The sequence below is a fragment of the Marmota monax genome, unplaced genomic scaffold (assembly GCF_021218885.2).
Source record: "Marmota monax isolate L192 unplaced genomic scaffold, Marmota_monax_Labrador192_F-V1.1 WCK01_AAM20220418_F8-fsc00884, whole genome shotgun sequence".
NCBI classification, from domain to species: Eukaryota; Metazoa; Chordata; class Mammalia; order Rodentia; family Sciuridae; genus Marmota; species Marmota monax.
This window is the reverse complement of record NW_026692961.1, coordinates 24,827-48,073: the sequence shown is the minus strand read 5'-3', so window position 1 is coordinate 48,073 and position 23,247 is coordinate 24,827. Positions and strand designations below refer to the sequence as shown.

Sequence of the window (23,247 nt, the reverse complement as noted above, 5' to 3'; positions counted from 1 at the left end):
TTTCTAGAAATAAAACATTTACTAAGTTCCTATGTGGTATAAAGAGGTATATTTTCTAATATTGATAGAATTAACTTTAAAAATTTCTGAAAAATTTTATTTGTATTATTTTGTGGTTTCTTAGTAAGTCTCACTTGAGAGTAAAGCTTTCCATTTTGATACTGACCTCACTCTGTGAGACTTAAAAATCCTTTGGGAACGGCAAATGACAATCATACACATTTTGAATGTCCACAAAATTTAACCTATATTTTCCACTGAGATGATACTACAAAAGTTTAATCATAACATGCATTACTGACTGTTGCTATTTCTATCAATGTTTCAACTGTGAAAATAAATTTTTATCCATATCTCCTTAAAAAAGCTGAACCATGTAACAGTTTGTTCATTGTATTTAGTTAATTATTCTACATATATTAAATCAACAAATTTTTCTGACTATAGTACAAAGTAGATTTATTGTTAGTGCTGAGCTTTCTTTGCTTTTTCTTAGGAATGTAAATAAACCATTAAAAAATAGTTCCCAGATGTCCAGATGTGGCCCTTCTCACTCTTTAAAGGATGTTGTGTGCCTTCCTGACAGTTGTAATAAAATTGAAGAGGACATATTGAGTTTCAATCCAGACTTTGTATTTGAATAAGATCTCCCAGGTGATTCACTTGAAGGTTAATTTTTTTCAAACACTGGTTATAATCACTCTAACAATGGAGATCTAACAGGTGTCTTTCTTTCTTTCTTTCTTTCTTTCTTTCTCTCTCTCTTTTTTAAAAAATATTTATTGTTCATTTGTAGTTGGACACAATAGCTTTATTTTATTTATTTTTATGTGGTGCTGAGGATCAAACCCAGTTTCTCATGCGTGCTAGGAGAGTGCTCTAACACTGAGCTACAACCGTATCCCCTAACAGGGGTTTTTCACTCTGAAGAGAATACAGGTTTATGAAAGAGCAAATTGTTCATTGGTCATTAAATGAACTGGAGCTCTAGAACCAGAAAATCAGGCTTTATAATGTAACTCTGTGAGACCTAGTCATGATTGTAACCACCATGCCTGCCTTAAAGTCCATAATTGGTCATTGTTAAACAAATCTGAATTGTCTCATTTTATGTAATGTCAGTATTTTACCTTATGAAATCTACCTCTTAGCTAAGTTTTGACTTTAAATATTTTTTTCTTAAAGGTGGTTCATTTTTAAAAATATTTTTTTAGTTGTTGATAGATCTTTATTTTATTTATACGCGGTGCTGAGAATTGAACCCAGTGCCTCCCACATGCCAGGCAAGTGCACTACCACTGAGCCCCAACCCCAGCCCAAAGATGGTTCTTTTTAGTATATATGACAGCAGAATGCATTTTGATTCATTGTACACAATTGCAGCACAACTTTTCATTTCTCTGGTTGTATACTATGTAGTGTTGCACCATATGTGCAGTCATACATGTACCTAGGGTAATGATGTCCATCTCGTTCCATCATTTTTCCTGTCCCCATGCCCCTTCCCCATCACCCTCCCCTTGGCCCAATGAAAGTTCCTCCATTTTTCCCATCTGTCCCCCACCCCTGTCCATCTCCATGGATCAGCATCCACTTATCAGAGAGAATATTTCGCCTTTGGATTTTTGGGATTGGCTTACTTTGCTTAGCATGATATTCTCCATCTCCATCCATTTATACCTGCAAATGCCATAATTTTATTCTATTTTAATGCCGAGTAATATTCCATTGTGTACATATACCACAGTTTCTTTATCCATTCATCTGTTGAAGGGCATCTGTGGTGCTGGGGATATAGGTCAGTTGGTAGAGTGGTTGCCTCACATGCATAAGATCTTCTTTCATAAGATCATGGACATTTGGGATGTTTAGTGACTTATAGTACTGGAGGGAGCAGTGAATCTGGATCCTTGGATTCAGAATCTATAAGTCCAGGTACATAAATATTTAAGTCTAGCAGTAAAATTCAATGAAATTATTAAAATAATCACTTGGGGAATATTTATAACTAACTTATTTTTATAATGAAGTGTCTTAAATATAGATGAGAATATATATATATATATATATATATATATATATATATATATATATATATAGATTAAAGAAAGAGAATGAAACAGACCCTCAATAAAAATATTAGGACATTAGAAGCACCTGGGTACTCCTTCTTGATTACACTGCCTTAGCTCCCACCAGCATAAACCATTATCCTGACTATTTTAAAATCGTTCTGTAGATATTTCAAATGTTTTTAATACCTATATGTAGTAGAGTTTTGACCTCTTCTGGATGCTGTTCAAATTCAATCATACTATTTTGTGACTTAATTCATGCATGTTATGTTAATGTGAATAGTTGGCCTTATTTTTACTACTGTATTCTAGTCCATGAACTTGAATATCATGATTGATCTTTTGAATTGTTTTGCAGTAATTGCTATAATAAACAATTCCATTATGCCAATCCTTGAGCCTATGATTGATTATTGCTATTTTTTTTTACAAATGTGCTTTAAGGTACTATGATATAAATAGTCTCAAAATCCTCATAGAGCAAATGTTTTGAACTCCCTCTTAGTAATATCAAAGAGGATAATTCGCCATGGGCTTTATAGCTAGCAGGAGAAGTAGCATTTAAAGCCAGGAGATTCTTGCTTCCACAGTCTTCCACCAAAGATTGCTATAGTCCTTTCTGGCTATCTGCCTTCCTCCTAGACTCATGATGGGGATGTTTTAGGGTTTGACCTCATCAAATTCCAAAGCCATTTTTAAAGTATTTTACATATTGCACAGTTTTATACATTCGGATTAATGTCTTGTATTTATAGTTAGAATTTTTGCCATGCAGCACTGAGGTTTGTAGATTGATTAACAGGTGCTACTTTCTCATTTCCCACTACCTCTATTCAAGGGACATTCTGGAGCCTAAATATTTAACTGAATATTATAGGTAGTGCCAGAAATTAAGACCTAATCTAGAGCAACCCTTAACCCACTTTGAATCTTGTAGATGTCATGTGATGAAGGCAAAAATTTGGAATTTCTATCTCATGATAAATGGGTGAGACTGAGAGATGCCTTACTTGAGAAAAGAAACTTAAGGACATGGAATGAAATGGAATGAAATGAATTAGAGTTCTTGTTTGCCCCTGTGAGAAAAAAAATATGTCCAAAGACTGGGATTCATACAGAGGCAGATTTTTGTTCAATAATATAAGGGAACTGTTTTATAATTAGAATAGTTCTAAAATGGAACATGTGAACTTGTGATTTTTTTAGTCATTGGGAACACATTCAAAGTAAAAACTAGAACCCACCTATGAGCATATTGAACAGAAAAATCCTTTTGAGAAGAGGGTGTTGCTTAAAATCATTTATGAAAAGTGTTACTAACTGAAGCTAAGATTGTTTAAAGAACTTGAGTTAAAGTGAATTCTTTACTCAGTTGTAGACCTGTTTATAATTTCAGCAGAGTAAATCTCTGCTAGTCAGTCTACTTCCAAACATGCTTTGATATATACATAGTAGTGTCCTGTGACATAGTTTGAACTTGTGATTTCAGCTCTTGGCTAGAGATCCCTGGGTTCTCCCTGTTTCCTATCTCCTGATTTACTAATAACATAATTTAATTTTACTATTGGGTTCAGATAATTTTTGTATATTTTAGAAGGCCTTAGATTGTATTGTGTACATTTATTAATAATTTAATAAACATTTAATGACAACTTTACTATTTTGCTAGCCACTCTGTCAGATATTAGATATAGAACATGAATATAAGATACTACCTTTTTTATACTTTTATTTTATTAATTTATTTTTATGTGGTGCTGAGGATCAAACCCAGAGCCTTGGACATGCTAGGCAAGTGCTCTACCACTGAGCCACAATTCCAGCCCCTAGATACTACCTATATTTGTGAAGCTTACAACCTCTAATACTTTCTATCAGAAGTTGGCAGTAAGTTCTCATAGGAATATATGATCCTAAGTTTTAAATTTATTTGGAAAAGTCAGATAAATTTAGTTAAATTCCTTTTGTTCCCAAGAAGGAATGAGCATCGTAATTCCCTGTTATCTAGAGTATAAGAATGGAAGCAAATTTTTGGATTGAAGCTAATAAAATAGTGTGACTTGCATAATTCCAAAAATATTATCATTTCCCATTTCTGTCCTAAAATGAATAGCCAGGCAATGGTATCAACATTTTTCTATTAGGAGACTTTCATCAAAAACTTCCACAAACTCCATTCAGTGGAACCATGCCTTCTGCAGATGATTTAGATGAAAGAGAGCCACCTTCCCCTTTAGAAGCTGGTATTATATTGTATTCACCTGAATGAAAACCCATTAAACTAGTTGAAGTAGTAGCATCTCATAAGATCTGAAAGATAGTATAATTTTAAAAAAATCATTGCTTTGCTGTGTAATAAACAAAAGCATCACACAGTAACTTAAATATATCCCAGTAATTATGTTCAAATATTAGTTGATAATGTACTAATCAGTTATCTGAAATACAAATAGAAGAAAAAGTGGCAGGGTTAGGAATAACAGCTTAGTGGTGGAGTACTTGCTTAGCATGCACAAGGTCATAGGTTCAATTCCCAGCACACCACACACACACACACACACACACACACACACAAACACACAAATAGCAACAAAATTAGTAGATCTAAGATGTATTGGCATGGTATTAAAATAACAGGCTAGGTCTGGTCTTCTTTATAAACCCAGTACAATGACTTACTGTTAAAAGGAAGCATGCCTGAGAAAGTCTAAGAAATCTCCTTTGAAAGAAAGAGTATAACGCCCCCCACCCCCCGCGCCTGCCAGGTAGGTGGAACTGTGACCACCGACAGAAAAGGCCCAGTGGCCCGCGGCGGGACAGAGCTTCCAATCACTCCTGCAAGGTAGGCGGGCCTGCGACCCACCGGCAGAAGAGGAGCAGCGGCCTGCTGAGAGGCAGAGCCGCCCCCTCCCCCTGCGCCGGCAAGGTAGAGGGAACTGTGACCACCCACAGAACAGGCCCAGCGGCCTGCTGGGGGGCAGAGCCGCCCCCCACCCCCCGCGCCTGTCAGGTAGGCGGAACTGTGACCACTGACAGAAAAGGCCCAGTGGCCCGCGGAGTGGCAGAGCTTCCAATCACTCCCGCAAGGTAGGCGGGCCTGCGACCCACCGGCAGAAGAGGAGCAGCGGCCTGCTGAGAGGCAGAGCCTCCCCCTCCCCCCCGCGCCTGCAAGGTAGACGGAACTGTGACCACCATCAGAACAGGCCAGACCTGCAACCGAGAGACAGAACAGGCCCAGTGGCCTGAGGAAGGGTAGAGCCGCCCCCCCCCGCGCCTGCAAGGTAGGCGGACCTGCGACCCACTGGCAGCACAGCCCCAGATGCCTGCAGAGGGGCAGTGCCGCTGCCTGCACCTGCAAAGTAGACAGAACTGTGACCACCGACAGAACAAGCCTAGCGGCCCGCAGAGGGACAGAGCCGCCGCCCGCGCCTGCGAGGGAGACTTTGCAACTATACAAGACCAATATAAATATATAGGGGGAAAATTCAATAGCACAACAGTTTCACCAAGTAGAAAGGAACGCGAACAGTATGAAGAGACAAGGAAAGAAAGGACCACAAGCATTGCAGGTCAACTCAACGTTAGAAGAGGTAATAGCTGCAGCAGATGGAATGTCAGATAAAGAATTCAGGATATACATGCTTCAGATGATCTGGAGTCTCAAGGAAGACATCAGACAGCAAAATCAGACAATGAAAGATCACTTCAACAATGAATTACATAAACAAATCCAAGAAGCAAAAGATCAACTATACAGGGAAATAGAGGTTATAAAAAACAAACAAACAGAAATCCTAGAAATGCAGGAAGCAATAAGCCAACTTAAAAACTCAATTGAGAATATTACCAGCAGAGTAGAACACTTAGAAGACAGAACATCAGACAATGAAGATAAAGTATTTCAACTTGAAAAGAACATAGACAGCTCAGCAAGACTGTTAAGAAACCATGAGCAGAACATCCAAGAAATATGGGATAACATCAAGAGACCAAATTTAAGAGTCATTGGGATACAGGAAGGGACAGAGTTTCAAACCAAAGGAATGAGCAATCTATTCAATGAAATAATACGAGAAAACTTCCCAGACTTGAAGAATGAGACAGAACCCCAAATCCTAGAAGCCTACAGGACGCCGAATGTGCAAAATCATAAGAGACCCACACCTAGACACATTATAATGAAGATGCCCAACATACAGAATAAGGAGAGAATTTTAAAAGCTACAAGGGAAAGGAAGCAGATCACATTTAGGGGTAAGCCAATCAGGATAACAGCTGATCTTTCAACACAGACTCTGAAAGCTACAAGATCCTGGAATAACATATTTCAAACACTGAAAGAAAATGGGTTCCAACCAAGAATTGTGTTTCCAGCGAAATTAAGCTTCAGGATGGAAGATGAAATTAAAACCTTCCACGATAAACAAAAGTTAAAAGAATTTGCAGCTAGAAAACCATCTCTTCAAAACATCCTTGGAAAAACATTACAGGAAGAGGAAATGGAAAATAACAATGAAAACCAACAGTGGGAGGTAGGACACTAAATGGGGGAAAATAATCAAAGAGGAAAACAGACCATGTTTAGTAACATAAATAAACAAATATGGCTGGAACAACAACCCATATCTCAATAATAACCCTAAATGTTAATGGCTTAAACTCACCAATCAAGAGACACAGGCTAGTAGAATGGATCACAAAACAAGACCCAATAATATGCTGCCTACAGGAGACACATTTGATAGGAAAAGACATACATAGGCTGAAGGTGAAAGGTTAGGAAAGATCATATCACTCATATGGACTTCGGAAACAAGCAGGAGTATCCATACTCATATCAAATAAAATAGATTTCAAGCCAAAGTTAATCAAAAGGGATAAAGAGGGACACTACATACTGCTCAAGGGAACCATACACCAACAAGACATAACAATCATAAATATATATGCCCCAAACAATGGTGCAGCTATGTTCATCAAACAAACTCTTCTCAAGTTCAAGAGTCTAATAGACCACCATACAATAATCATGGGAGACTTCAACACACCTCTATCACCACTGGACAGATCTTCCAAACAAAAGTTGAATAAGGAAACTATAGAACTCAATAACACAATTAATAACCTAGACTTAATTGACATATATAGAATATACCACCCAACATCAAGCAGTTACACTTTTTTCTCAGCAGCACATGGATCCTTCTCAAAAATAGATCATATATTATGTCACAGGGAAACTCTTAGACAATATAAAGGAGTAGAGATAATACCATGCATCCTATCTGATCATAATGGAATGGAACTGAAAATCAACGATAAAAGAAGGAAGGGAAAAGAATACATCACTTGGAGAATGAACAATAGGTTACTGAATGATCAATGGGTTATAGAAGACATCAAGGAAGAAATTAAAAAATTCTTAGAGATTAATGAAAACACAGACACAACATATCGGAATCTAAGGGACACATTGAAAGCAGTTCTAAGAGGAAAATTCATTGCTTGGAGTTCATTCCTTAAAAAAAGAAAAAACCAACAAATAAATGATCTCATACTTCATCTCAAAATCCTAGAAAAAGAAGAGCAAAACAACAGCAAAAGAAGTAGAAGGCAAGAAATAATTAAAATCAGAGCTGAAATTAATGAAATCGAAACAAAAGAAACAATTGAAAAAATTGACAAAACTAAAAGTTGGTTCTTTGAAAAAATAAACAAAATCGACAGACCCTTAGCCATGCTAGCGAAGAGAAGAAGAGAGAGAACTCAAATTACTAACATACGGGATGAAAGAGGCAATATCACAACAGACACTTCAGAAATACAGAAGATAATCAAAAATTATTTTGAATCCTTATACTCCAATAAATTAGAAGATAGTGAAGGCATAGATAAATTTCTTAAGTCATATGATCTGCCCAGATTGAGTCAGGAGAATATAGACAACCTAAACAGACCAATATCAATTGAGGAAATAGAAGAAACCATCAAAAGACTACCAACTAAGAAAAGCCCAGGACCGGATGGGTATACAGCAGAGTTTTACAAAACCTTTAAAGAGGAACTAATACCAATAATTTTCAAGCTACTTCGGGAAATAGAAAAAGAGGGAGAACTTCCAAATTCATTCTATGAGGCCAACATCACCCTGATACCTAAAGCAGACAAAGACACTTCAAAGAAAGAAAACTACAGACCAATATCTCTAATGAACCTAGATGCAAAAATCCTCAATAAAATTCTGGCCACTCGGATACAAAAACTTATCAAAAAAATTGTGCACCATGATCAAGTAGGATTCATCCCTGGGATGCAAGGCTGGTTCAATATACGGAAATCAATAAATGTTATTCACCACATCAATAGACTTAAAAATAAGAATCATATGATCATCTCGATAGATGCGGAAAAAGCATTCGACAAAGTACAGCATCCCTTTATGTTCAAAACTCTAGAAAAACTAGGGATAACAGGAACATACCTCAATATTGTAAAAGCAATCTATGCTAAGCCTCAGGCTAGCATCATTCTGAATGGAGAAAAATTGAAGGCATTCCCTCTAAAATCTGGAACAAGACAGGGATGCCCTCTCTCACCACTTCTGTACAACATAGTTCTCGAAACACTGGCCAGAGCAATTAGACAGACGAAAGAAATTAAAGGCATCAAAATAGGAAAAGAAGAACTTAAATTATCACTATTTGCAGATGACATGATTCTATACCTAGCAGACCCAAAAGGGTCTACAAAGAAACTATTAGAGCTAATAAATGAATTCAGCAAAGTGGCAGGATATAAAATCAACACGCATAAATCAAAGGCATTCCTGTATATCAGCGACAAATCCTCTGAAATGGAAATGAGGACAACCACTCCATTCACAATATCTTCAAAAAAAATAAAATACTTGGGAATCAACCTAACAAAAGAGGTGAAAGATTTATACAATGAAAACTACAGAACCCTAAAGAGAGAAATAGAAGAAGATCTTAGAAGATGGAAAAATATACGCTGTTCATGGATAGGCAGAACTAACATCATCAAAATGGCGATATTACCAAAAGTTCTCTATAGGTTTAATGCAATGCCAATCAAAATCCCAACGTCATTTCTTGTAGAAATAGAGAAAGCAATCATGAAATTTATATGGAAAAACATAAGACCCAGAATAGCAAAAACAATGCTAAGCAGGAAGTGTGAATCAGGCGGTATAGCGATACCAGACTTCAAACTATACTACAGAGCAATAGTAACAAAAACAGCATGGTACTGGTACCAAAACAGGCGGGTGGACCAATGGTACAGAATAGAGGACACAGAAACCAATCCACAAAACTACAACTACCTTATATTTGATAAAGGGGCTAAAAGCATGCAATGGAGGAAGGATAGCATCTTCAACAAATGGTGCTGGGAAAACTGGAAATCCATATGCAACAAAATGAAACTGAATCCCTTTCTCTCGCCATGCACAAAAGTGAATTCAAAATGGATCAAGGAGCTTGATATCAAATCAGAGACACGCCGTCTGATAGAAGAAAATGTTGGCTACGATCTACATACTGTGGGGTCGGGCTCCAAATTCCTCAATAGGACACCCATAGCACAAAAGTTAATAACTAGAATCAACAAATGGGACTTACTCAAACTAAAAAGTTTTTTCTCAGCAAAAGATACAGTAAGAGAGGTAAATAGGGAGCCTACATCCTGGAAACAAATCTTTACTCCTCAGACTTCAGATAGAGCCCTAATATCCAGAGTATACAAAGAACTCAAAAAATTAGACAATAAGAGAACAAACAACCCAATCAACAAATGGGCCAAGGACCTGAACAGACACTTCTCAGAGGAGGACATACAATCAATCAACAAGTACATGAAAAAATGCTCACCATCTCTAGCAGTCAGAGAAATGCAAATCAAAACCACCCTAAGATACCATCTCACTCCAGTTAGATTGGCAGACATTATGAAGTCAAACAACAAGTGCTGGCGAGGATGTGGGGAAAAGGGTACACTTGTACATTGCTGGTGGGACTGTAAATTGGTGCAGCCAATTTGGAAAGCAGTATGGAGATTTCTTGGAAAGCTGGGAATGGAGCCACCATTTGACCCAGCTATTCCCCTTCTCGGTCTATTCCCTAAAGACCTAAAAAGAGCATGCTACAGGGACACTGCTACATCGATGTTCATAGCAGCACAATTCACAATAGCAAGACTGTGGAACCAACCTAGATGCCCTTCAATGGATGAATGGATAAAAAAAATGTGGCATTTATACACAATGGAGTATTACTCTGCATTAAAAAATGACAAAATCATAGAATTTACAGGGAAATGGATGGCATTAGAGCAGATTATGCTAAGTGAAGCTAGCCAATCCCTAAAAAACAAATGCCAAGTGTCTTCTTTGATATAAGGAGAGTAACTAAGAACAGAGTAGGGTCGAAGAGCATGAGAAGAAGATTAACATTAAACAGGGATGAGAGGTGGGAGGGAAAGGGAGAGAGAAGGGAAAATGCATGGAAATGGAAGGAGACCCTCAGAGTTTTCCAAAGTACATACAAGAGGAAGTGAGGGGAAGGGGAAAAATAATATAAGGGGGACAAACGAATGTCAGTAGAGGGAGCAGAGAGAGAAGAGGGGAGGGGAGGGGAGGGGAGGGGAGGGGGGATAGTAGAGGATAGGAAAGGCAGCAGAATACAACAGACACTAGTATGGCAATATGTAAATCAATGGATGTGTAACTGATGTGATTCTGCAATCTGTATATGGGGTAAAAATGGGAGCTCATAACCCACTTGAATCAAATTGTGAAATATGATATATCAAGAACTATGTAATGTTTTGAACAGCCAACAATAAAAAAAAGAAAGAAAGAAAGAAAGAAAGAAAGTGTATAAGAAACCAAGCAGGAGGAGCAGATTCAGTGTACTTCTTGAGAATAAGGAATGTTTTGGGTGTCGAAGGATATAAAAGTAAAGTCAGTTACCTTAGTGACTCAAATTAGACTCTCATAAATTAATTTTGTACATTTGATACCTGTAATACCAATATAATATTAAAATATAATAAGCTAGATTGCCTGTAATTTTATAATGAATTAAGAGGAGCTTTATCCTTAATGTAAATAATTCTAACATACTCGCCTCATGTAATTGTATTTCTTTCAAACATTTATAGCATTTATATGCCACCTATGAACATACTTACCAACTGTGTAAAGGGCATGTTAATATTATTAAGTATAAATATGCTGATTCTTTTTTTCCTGGTACTGGGGACTGAACCCAGAATACTCTATCAAATGAGCTGCCATCCTCAGCCTTTTTCATTTTTCATTTCAAGACAGTGTCTCACTGAGTTGCTGAGGTGGGCATCAAAATTGTGATTCCCCTGCCTTAGCCCCCTGAGTTGCTAGGATCACAGGCATACACCATTGTGCCTGGCTTAAATGTGCTGATTCTAAAAACATTATGCCATAGTATCTTAAAAATTTTATTGGTTTGATGGTGATTTTTACTCATGAATAAAATGTTGAGTAAAAGTTTGTGTTTTGTAAAAGAGATCTATAAAGGAGATTTTTTTCATGTTAAAAACTCAAAATAATAGCTTTTTATAATATATGAATAATCTCAAAGTCTAAAAATTATTCCAAGTACAATATCATCTAGTATATTTTTTTTGTCATTTTACCCTTCTTATATTTCTGTCATAAGAACCCAGTTCCCTTGGAGCATTTAAGAAACCATTGATGTCAAAGGCAGCTGTTACTCACAAGTTCCGAAAATTGAAATCCCCCTCAAAATGCAGATATTGTGAAGGCATTGTAGTGTTCCAAGGTGTTAAATGTAAGGAGGTAAGATATTTTTGGAATCACATTGGCCCCCTTATTTTTTTTGCTATATACTTTTTTTGTTATGGTTTTACTTATTAGGAGATGTGTATGTATTCTCACACATGTATTAAATATATATATATTTATATATATATATTATTTATTTATATATATATAAATTTGTTGTTTATACTCCTGGGAATTAAACTCAGGGTCTTGTGCATGCCAGGCAAGCACTCTACCCCTGAGCAATATCCCCACCCCTTTTTAAATTGTGTTTTGAAATGGTGGTCTTTCTATGTTGAGCTGGCCTTCAACTTGTGATCTTCCTGTTTCAACCCCTCAAGTAGCTGGAATCATAGGCATATGCCATCACACCTGGCTCTGCCAGTACATTTTTAATAAAGTCCCACAGTTTATCTTCTATAGTTTTCTACTTTGTTTTGCTGTTAAATATATTTCATAAACCACAAGTAATACTTTTTAACTCATTTTTGTTGTTATTAGTCTGGCTGTAGTTTGCTTAGTTTTGAATAGTTTTAGGGTGAGTTAATCAGTTTTAAAATATCATTTTCTTGTAGTGTCTCCTTGTTTGTCATCATAAATGTATGGAAAACTTAGTTATCTTTTGCGGTCACCGGAAACTTCTGGGGAAAACACACTTATTTGGAGCAGAATTTACACGAGTTACAAAAAAGGAGCCAGATGGCATTCCTTTTATACTCAAAATATGTGCTTCAGAGATTGAAAAGACAGCCTTGTGTTTACAGGTATGTTGTTAAAACATAATGCCTGTGTGATTTGTTTTAATGAAAAAGAGACTTTAAGAAAATCAATACTCTCAGTTTTTAATAACTGAATTTATTCACATTTATTTGGGAAATGTTAATTTATTTTACTTTAACTTGTTTTTTTTTTCCTAAAATACTAATACAAATTGAAGGAGATACATCAAATATGTTTAGATGTCTAAATTTAGCCCTTTGTACTTAAATAGAATTTTGCATCTTTTTTTTTCTTTTCTATTCAAGGGAATTTATCGTGTCAGTGGAAACAAAGCAAAAACTGCAAAACTGTGTCAAACTTTGGAGAATGGAATGCATTTGGTAGACATGTCAGAATTTAATTCACACGACATCTGTGAAGCCTTAAAATTATACCTTCGACAGGTAAAGTTTTTATTGTAAAGTACATCAAATAAAAAGAGCAAAAATATATTTTATATTTCATATATTTTCATTGGCACAGATTATGTCGATGTCTTTCTATTTTTTTGATTAGAGCATTATATTTATACATAGTAGCTAGGTTCATCCTGACAATTTCATACATGCATAGATCTGACTCACTCTACTTCGGTTCTCTTTTTTCCTCCCTTTATCTCCCCACTCCACTCCACTGACCCTCCCATGTTGATGTTTTTCTCATTATTAATGTACAGATCATAAAATGTATATAAAATATACATACAATTTAAAGAACAATAATAATAAAACCAAATTCCACTTAAGAAAATAAAATATTACTATTCCTTGTACAAGACTTCCATGTACCTCTTCCATGTTGCAGCCTCCCAACTCCATCTTGGAGGTCCCTCCTAACCATGTTAAAGGGATAAACATACAGGAATAAATAACACTCATTAAGTTTTTGTTATCTTTAAGTTTTAGAACACTGACTAAAAGCATAAATGTATCTGTATAAGTAAAGGCCAGTGTTCACACTGTTAGGAATATTCAATAAGTAGGACAGTATCTAGATCATAGTCTAGCTTTGCCTTCAGTGATGTTTCAAAATAGCTATTTTGAGAGGTTAGTAGGCAAGGCCATGAAGTTCATAATATTTGGGGCAACAGGCATAACTCTTCCTATAAGGTGGATACTAGAAGTCTAGGAGGAATATGGTCAGGGAGTGGGCTGTCCTATATTGTCATTTTCTATGTTCACTGTTATACCTGCAGTTTGCAGGAATAGGTAAACACACACACTCACACACACACACACACACACATCTGTGGAGTGAAGTGACGTTGCTGGCTTTAGGCAGCGGCTTACAGAGGGGTTACAGGAACTTAATTGGCATTTTGTCATGAGCCAAGTACAAAATGATTTGGGTCAGATCCAGCTGGCATCTATCCCTGGGTGAAAATGAAGAGATAATGATAGGGTCATGCTGATAAGTCCTTAATCTGTCCTTCTCTGTTGTTCTTTTGCTCCCTTGCAGATCCTTTTTAATTGGGTTATTAGCTGTCATCCTGAGATCATTCTCCTCTCCTCTCCTCTCTTTTGTGATGGAACACCTCTCCTGTTTTCCTTGTTTGGGGGGTATTCTGTTTTGGTTACGTTTGTCCTTTAAGTAGGATAAAATATTTGAAACCTGTTCTCTGTAAATGTTTTCCTACTGTCTTGACAGAAATGGACTAGTGTAGATAGTGTGGGACTTTTTAGTATTGTAGGCTGGAAATTCTTTTTCCTCTGAATTTTGAAGGCAAGGTTTTTTGTTATTGTTCTGTTCACACAGTGAATCCGTCTTATTTCATTCCTAACTCTGTGCCTATTGTTTTGTCCCTCTATAGCTAATAGAATCTCTCCAATGCCACATTATTCTAAGATTTTACAGTGATGAATAATGATGTGGATATATTTCCATCCACTATTCTGGACACTCCATGAGCTCTGATAGTTGTCAGTGCTTTAGTTCTTTGAATTTTTCTTGATTTTTATTGCCCATTTCCCCCTCTTTCTTTGTACTCTCTAGTTGAAGCTCTTGTTTGCATACTCAATAACCCATACTGGTTCTTTAGTTCCCTTACCTTTCCTGTATTCTTCTTCTTTCTTTCTTCAATAACTTTCTAAGACATTTCCTCAGCTTTATCTTCTTGACTAATATAAATTACTTCATTCCTGAGATCATATTTTAATTTTCAAGTATTATGATTTTCTATTCCTTTGATAACATTTTTTAAAATGACCATATCATGCTATTTTCCTGTGGATAGTCATAGATTTTTTTGTAAGGGTTCTTTTCTCTATTTAGCCTCTAAACCCTCTGTATAAATACAATGTGACCCTCATATATAACATTAAATTTTCTATAGCCATATAAAATTTTAAAAATAGGTAAAGTTAATTTTAATATATTATTTAACATTTTGAATATTATTTTAAAATTATGAGATATTTATTTATTGATTTATATTTGAGCTCTTAGTCTTTGAAATCTAGTATCTATTTTTTCATTTAGAGCACATCTTAATTTTGATCAGTTGTACTTCCAGTACTTTTTCACCATATATGACTAGTGGTCAGCATATTGACAGCATAGTTTTAGACCTTCAATTTGTTTTTTTTATACCCATTTTGATTTTTGTCTTTAATGATGTCTAGTTATGTTAGATTTTGGACTTGAAATCTCTTTGGAAGCTCTTGAACACATCAAGGCTTTTTAAAAACTTGGAACTTTATTATAAAGTGATCTAGATGGACCGTTTGATATATGCCTGATTACATGTCTCTAGTTCCCTGTCTTGGACTGGTTTGATCCCCCCTGGAAAAGGGTTTTCCTTGCCTAGAGATATGGTACCAATACTGTGGGAGCCAGGGTGGGAATGATGATTGCAAGATCTGTGCATTCAGTGTGCATACAGCCAACAAATCCCCATTTTCAGACAGTCACCTCTCTGCTCCTTAGGTTTGGCATTGCCCCCATTCAGAGAGCCTCTGTATCATGTTGCCCAGAGAAAACATTTCCAGATTTTTAGGAAGGAGATTGCTCGAGAACATGGAGTAGAGACAGGATTCTATAGAGAGCTAAGCTGTCTCAGCTGGCCCACTTGCACCCTACCCCAAGGTCAGAGGACCTGGTACTTATTGTCCAAGTCCCTTTAGGATTCTGAAAATCATGCTGAGTGATAAGGGGTCAGCTTTCTTGGAACTGTTGCATCAGGACTTGTTAATCTGCTCTTCTATTTGTGAATTGTTGCTTTTGTTTTCTCTATTTTCCTAGTCCTCATTGGCCTACTGTATTTTAGTGGGGTTGCAGGAGAGAAAGAAATTAAGTATTAATTGCTGGATCTACAATGTTATTTCAGGAAAGTATTGATAACTCTTTAATCACATTTTACAGATACCTCAACTGAGAAATGGAGGTTGATACCTTTGAATGACTATAAGTCTCATAATGTGTCATCCTTTATTTCTTTTATTAGCCAGTAAGGGAGAGGAGATGAATTGGGTCCAATATGATAAACTTGCATTCTGTTTTAGGAATTTTGTATGTCCAAGACTTTTATGTGGGAAACTGCTCAATTCTTGCAATAGTGTTAGAGAGTAGCCTTCATTATTACCTAAAGCTCCAAGAGGTTAAGTGACTTGCTTCAAACCCCAGAGTGGTGAGGATACAAACTGATCATAGGGCAACACCCTAACCTTCTACAGATAATATAGAACATCAAGTAGCCATAGGTACACTGAAATGATAAAAAAATCATTTGAGTAACTCTCACTAATTGTTGATTTTTAACAAAAAAGAGATATTTTTAATGTAATGTAATGTAATTTTTAATGTAATTTTATTTCTTTAGCTCCCAGAACCATTGATTTTATTCCGATGGTACAAGGAATTTATGGACCTTGCACAAGAGATCCAACATATTAATGAAGAGCAAGATACCAAAAATGATAACCCTAAGGACAAAACATACCCAAATATGTGTATAGAAATAAACCGAATTCTTCTAAAAAGCAAGGTCCTTCTAAGACAATTGCCAACATCAAATTTTAACAGTCTTCATTACCTTATCATACATCTTAAACGGTATGAATTTTTATACTGTCTTAACCATTTTAAATTGTACAGTGCAACAGTATTAAGTACATTTATACTGTTGTGGTAGTGTTTTCAAAATGATTGTTTCATTTTTTATGATGTTTTTATTCTATGTTGGGAAAGGGAGACATTGAATATATGTTCATGCAGCCAACACTGTTCCCTCAGATGCCCCCTGTATGCCAGGCTCTGGCTGGGCAAACCAGCATGGAAACACAGGGTTTCTGTTAGTGGGCTTATCATCTTGGGGGACAGATCTGTATATAACCACAGTACAGCGTCATCCTTTTTCTAGTAGCTGTGCACAGCATGAAGGCATGCAGAGGAAGTTTGGGATTAGGGGTAAAACAGAGGAGGCAAGCCCTTGAGTCAGATTTTAAGAACTGAGTGGGATTTGGTAGAGAATGTGCAGAAGAGCATACTAGGCAGAGGGTAACAGACATGGAGACACAAGAAAACATTTTACATTTGGAAAATATAATTTCATTAGGCTATAATATAGCAAGAAGTAGCAGGAACTGAGCTACCTACAGGCATGATAAGAAAATCTATGTACCTGGCAGATGAGTTGACCATATTATTTCTGTACCCACTAAAGACTTGTAATCAGGAATTTCACATGCTCAGATTTGCCTGATAGATCTTTCTGATAGCAATATGAAAAATGCGTTGGAGGGGAGGCCTTCTGTAATTCAGATCTCCTTTTTTAAAAATTTATTTTAAATTTTTTTATTAGTTCTAATCAGTTATACATGACAGTAGAAAGCTTTTTGATCCATTATACACAAATGGAGCACAACTTTTCATTTCTCTGGTTGTACATGATTTGGAATTGCGCCAAATATGCAGTCATACATGCATCTAGGGTAGTGATGTTCATCTCATTCCACCATCTTTCCTACCCTCATGCCCTCTTCCCTTACCTCCTTCCCCTTGACCCAGTCAAAAATTTTCCTTTCTTTCTACAACATCATCTCCATTATGGATCAGCATCCACTTATCAGAGAGAACATTTGGCCTTTGGTGTTTTGGGATTGGCTTACTTTACTTAGCATGATATTCTCCAACTTCATCCACTTACCTGCAAATGCCATAATTTAATTCTCTTTTAATGCTTAGTAACATTCCATTGTGTATATATACACCACATTTTATTTATCCATTCATATATTGAAGGGCATTGAATTATTCCATGAAATAGAAAAGGAGGGAACCCTTCCAAATTCATTTTATGAAGCTAGTATCATTCTGACACCAAAACCAGGCAGAGATATATCAAGGAAACAAAATTTCAGACCAATATCTCTGATGAACATAGATGCAAAAAATTTTCAATAAAATTCTGGCAATCCCATACAAAAACATATTTAAAAAATAGCGCACCATGATCAAGTGGGGTTCACTCCAGGGATGCAAGATTGATTCAACATACAGAAATCAATAAATTAATTAATCACACTAATAGACTTAAAGAAAAGAATCATACGATTATATCAATTGATGCAGAGAAAGCATTTGACAAAATATAGCACCCTTTTATGTTCAAAACACTAGAAAAACTAGGGATAGTAGGAATATACCTCAACATTGTAAAAGCTATCTATGCTAAACCCAAGGCTAACATTATTCTAAATGGAGAAAAATTGGAAGCATTTCCTCTAGAAATTGGAACAAGACAAGGATGCCCTCTTTTACCACTTCTATTCAACATAGTCCTTGAGACTCTAGCCAGAGAAATTAGACAGATGAAAGAGATTAAAGGGATATGAATAGGGAACGAAGAACTCAAGCTATCATTATTTGCTGACGTCATGATATTCTATCCTTAGAGGATCCAAAAAACTCCACTAGAAAACTAGAATTAATAAATCAATTTGGCAAAGTAGCAGGATATAAAATCAATACCCATAAATCCAATGCATTCCTATACATCAGTGATGAATCCTCTGAAAGAGAAATTAGGAAAACTACCCCATTCATGATAGCGTCAGATCGCCTTGAATAGTCATAGAACTAAAAAGCAGCCAGTGCTTGAAGTAAAACCAGAACATTGATAGTGGCAGTAGAACAGAGAGATGTTCAGGAGAGAGAATCATCTAGGCTAGAAAACTAGCTGTCAGGGGCTGGGAGTGTGACTAGTGGTAGAACACTTGCTTAGCACACGTGAGACACTAGGTTTAATACTCAGCACTGCATAAAAAATAAATAAAATAAAGGTAACTAACTAAAAATATTTTTTAAAAAGAAAACTAACTGTGGGCTGTGAGAGAAATTGACAGTGATATTTCAGTTTCCAGAAACTGGGAGTATATACAAAGATGGAGCAATTTTTTTAAGGGGTATTTTTTTTCCTTCTGCTGGTAAGAGTTCAGTAGTTCCTTCTATTTACATGAATTTTATCCTAATATAGTACTCTGAAACTCAGTTTGGTGTGTGGTATTATGATCAAACAAATGATTCTTTCCCTAGACCCACCAAACTTGACCCTTGACAAATGTTTTGTAGACTTCTATAGCCCATGTTTTCTTGACCCTTCTCAATTCATAGTAAACTACCATTAAGGACCTCTAATGGGCAAATCTCATAAACTTTATGTGTTCTTCTTTTCAGGGTAGTAGACCATTCTGAAGAAAACCTGATGAATTCAAAAAACTTGGGGGTGGTATTTGGACCATGTCTCATGAGGCCAAGACCTGCAACCGCTCCTGTTACTATCTCCTCCTCCCTTGCTGCATATGCCAATCAGGCCCTGTTGGTAGAGTTCCTCATTACCAACTCACAGATGATCTTCAATGAGTTCCTAGTGTCACAAAATGTTACATGTAGTACAGGTGTTATTGCACCTCTGGTGGATAAAAGCTGTCCTTCCAAACCCGTGATATCACCAGAACATTCCACAAAGTCACAATATTTTTCTTCAAAGGAAGTGAGTTTTGATTATTATAGAATTACATCAGAACTTTGTGATGTTTATGTTAATAACTTAGCAGTCTTTGAACTGTTTATTTTGAGGTGTATTTTGCTTTTTCAGTTTAATTTTTTTTTTGCATTAATAGGGTATCCACACTGCAGATAGTGAAAGTGAAAATTTTGAATCAGCTACATCATTTGAGAAATCAGAATGGAAGCAAAATGCATTGGAAATATGTGATGCATATCTGATTGGTGAGTGGTCATGTACTATATATGTTTACATATTTTCAAACTTTGCAAATAAGTCTCGATTAAAAACAAGGTGAATGAAGTTGAGGGAAGTTCAAACTTCAAGGTTTTATTAGTTAACTTTGATAGCCATTGAGAAAGTTTAATGAATGTCATTTAAATTAATATCATTTTTTGTTTCTTTCTTGTAAGGAGATATCTTGGAATTCATAAATGTTTTTTTGTCCTCCTTCTGAGATTTGTTTTTAGTTTTACTTCTTGTCATCAATTAAAGTCAAGGCAGAAATAAAGTGGACTCCTGAAACTCAAAAAAATAGACTCCTAAAATTTTTTGATGTCCCTTTACCTGTGGCCTATCTTTAGCACATTAAGCACACATGTCTTCCATTTTCTTGGCCTCAGTCCTTTTGTTCATTGTTTTTTTGTTAATTTTATTTCAGTGAATGGTTTCTGTTAAGGTGATCAAAAAACTTCCATTTGTTACTGTTTTACTGGAGCTAAATTCCAATTTTTTCAAAATATAGCCATATATGTTAAATTTGATGTCTAAAATTAATTAAATATCAATGAATATAGCCTGACAAAGTCTGAAAACAAAGGGAGTCAATTATCTATCTGCTAAGAAAAGCACTGGACTCACTGATTCCATTTACTTGATTTGATCTTATTAGCACTTCTGTGCTATGAACCTTGGCCTCATTTAAGCCATAGCGAACAGTCTGAGGAAGGTAAATAATGCCAAGGGTCATGTCCCTAAATTATTGTTGATTCAGGATTTGAACCTCATCCTGTCTCATTCCTAAATGTAACCTTATTTCACTGTCCAAGGAAATTGGAATCCCAAGTAGGTATAGTAATAACAATAAATAGTGTTTAAATATTGTCAAGTTTTCCTTACATACCAGGTAATTCTAAGCCTGTTCCTTAGTAGATCATTAAGACCACATGCCAACATATCTCCACATAGGAGTCAGTCTTGACAGAGGAAGGCAGGAAGGGCTAGTGCAATGGACTTGCCCAGGGCAGAACTGGAGCAGGAGCTGAGCCAGCACCCAAGCAGCTGGCTGCAGAGTCTGTACTCTTCATGGTGCTAGAAGTTCTGCAGGACTGTAAATATGTTCTGGTGGTTACCATCCAACCACAATGGCTCAGCTCCCTTCTATCAATTGGAGAAGGGCCCAGGAGAGCAAATCACATGAGCGGTGCCTGGGAACCAGGGAAGAGAGGCCAGCAGCCTCAGTTGAAGAAGGAGGTCAGATGAGATGATGACCTGCAAGTGATGCTGGTGGGCACCTGTCTGCAAACCACTGCCTAAGGATATGGGAGAAGGAGCAGGTGGCAGGGATGAGGACCATGGGCTATGACAGGGCCACTGGAAAGCCGTCAGACCACTGGCAAGGCACACAGTTTGTCTGATGTTTCTCAGCAGGGAGAGGAGGATCATGGCCAGAGGGCTGCACCTTTCTAGCAACAGGAGCTTCTGGGGTACATGCAGCAAAGACAGAGTGTGAAGAGCTAGGGTTCTAGGTGAGAAAACAGGGACCTTGGGACCAGACTAGAGGAGAAAGAGAAGGAAGTAAATCTGGAGTCACCAGAACCAGTAGCAGAATGGCAATTTTGACAGCTCTTCAACCTTAATTTTACCCATGGATGTTGCCATGTATTAATGGATCAGCTGGGAGAGCATCCAAGTCCTCTCTGGTGTGTTGCCCTCAGTATGGACAGAATGTAGCTGGAAAGCAGATGAAGGGAGGAGGCAAAGTTCTTGGGATTCAGGACATGGCTTTGATTGGTCTATAGAATAGTGTTAGTGTTCTGCGGTTACTAGTGTCTGCCTGTTGAAATCAGCACAGTCTTAACCCAGAAAATATTCATTCATAGGTAATATATTAAAACAAGTTACTTCAGGAAGAGTTAATTTTTTTTGTTATTGTTTTATTTAACCAACACATGATGTGCTTTGTGGTTATTATTTATTGTATTGATTTAGATAATTTTTTAAAAAGTAATGCTTTAATTCAAAATGTACCTTTAATGCTGTGTGAATTTGTAATTCCTCTGCATCAATGACTAAGAATATCATGTTGGGGAAAATATATAAGACTGTGTTGTTTTGAGAGAGTGACCATTTATAACTAACCACACTTCGTTACTAACCAAGCTCCATGAAGTTAAAAAAAAATCTTTCTTTTTCAGATAACAAAGAACTTGAATCATTATCCCGAAAGATGGATGATATGTGTAAAACCACTGAACCACTTAGTTTGAAATCTGATGTGGCAACGAACGACATACAGAGGCATACACCAACCACCAAGATTGGACATGCAATTTTGTCTGTAGATAGGTTCCATCTTGCAAGCTCTCCTAGTGAGGGAAACAGCAGAAATGTGGGAAATGTAAATTCAGACAAGTTTTGCAAGAATCTTGCTTTTAAAGGACTTAATAGCAAAGATACCCCTCCTACTGTTTGTTCCAAATTTTATGGCTTTGATCAGCAGTTTCTACAAAAAACTCAGGGACAACAATGTGAACAAAAGAACTTAACTGGCACGAGTGCAGTGATTGTGCCTAGTGCACTCCAGGAAAAAATGACAGTGAGCATCAGAGTTAGTGGTGACCATTCCATTGGTGCCACAAAGCCCAACACGCCAGCCAGATCAGCAAGAGAGGCATCAGAAAGACGGTCCTCTCATTCTTACCATCTTGCTCCTGCAAGAGCAGCAAGAACACTGCAGCCCCATCACTGGACAACATTTTACAAACCACGTACCCTGACCAGCAAAGTCAGGGGGATTGAGGAGAGACCAGCTTCACCTTCAGCAGCAGTGCCTCCTAGCACAGCTCTTACTCCCCTGAGTCATGTGGAGAAAGATGTTCCAGAGGCAGACAGCACATCAGCTTATGCTTTGCAGCCAGCTCCTGAGCCTAAAGAGCGCTCTGAAGAGCACGGCCGGCCTGACGTGAATCCAATGTGCCAGGGACTCAGGCTAAAACAAATGGAAGAATTACAAGACCTTGAATTTGAAATGCCACAGTTTGTGTAGGTTGTCAAAATTCAGTTTTTCTTTTTCTTGTTTCGTTTTTACGTATTGTGTTTATTTTTTGAGAGAACGTTTTGACAGAACCCCTTTTGTATAGGATTGCCAAAGTATGTATTTTGCCTTTTGGCCTTGTATCGTGTTCGCTAGTCATATAGAATGGTAGTGTTTTAGTCATATAGAATGATAGTGCCTCACTGGTATTATCTTTAAATTCTGTGTTTTTGAAGTTTTGCATAAAATAAGTGTTGTGATTTTAAAATTTCAAATGATTTTCCCTATAAAATGATCCACTTAAATGCAT

At 36.7% G+C, this 23,247-nt stretch overlaps 1 protein-coding gene across 1 annotated transcript in view; it reads left to right on the top strand.

Moving 5' to 3' along the window:
* LOC124097756 (rho GTPase-activating protein 29-like) overlaps nt 1-22,949 on the top strand; it is a 62,265-nt gene extending 39,316 nt beyond the window's left edge. The window contains 11 exon segments of the mRNA XM_058581967.1: nt 497-632; nt 1,811-1,875; nt 1,877-1,935; nt 4,220-4,318; nt 11,795-11,934; nt 12,495-12,683; nt 12,945-13,082; nt 16,496-16,728; nt 19,351-19,666; nt 19,797-19,905; nt 22,099-22,949. Coding sequence (XP_058437950.1) covers nt 497-632; nt 1,811-1,875; nt 1,877-1,935; nt 4,220-4,318; nt 11,795-11,934; nt 12,495-12,683; nt 12,945-13,082; nt 16,496-16,728; nt 19,351-19,666; nt 19,797-19,905; nt 22,099-22,949 — 2,335 coding nt within the window.
* The last annotated feature ends 298 nt before the right edge of the window (nt 22,950-23,247 follow it).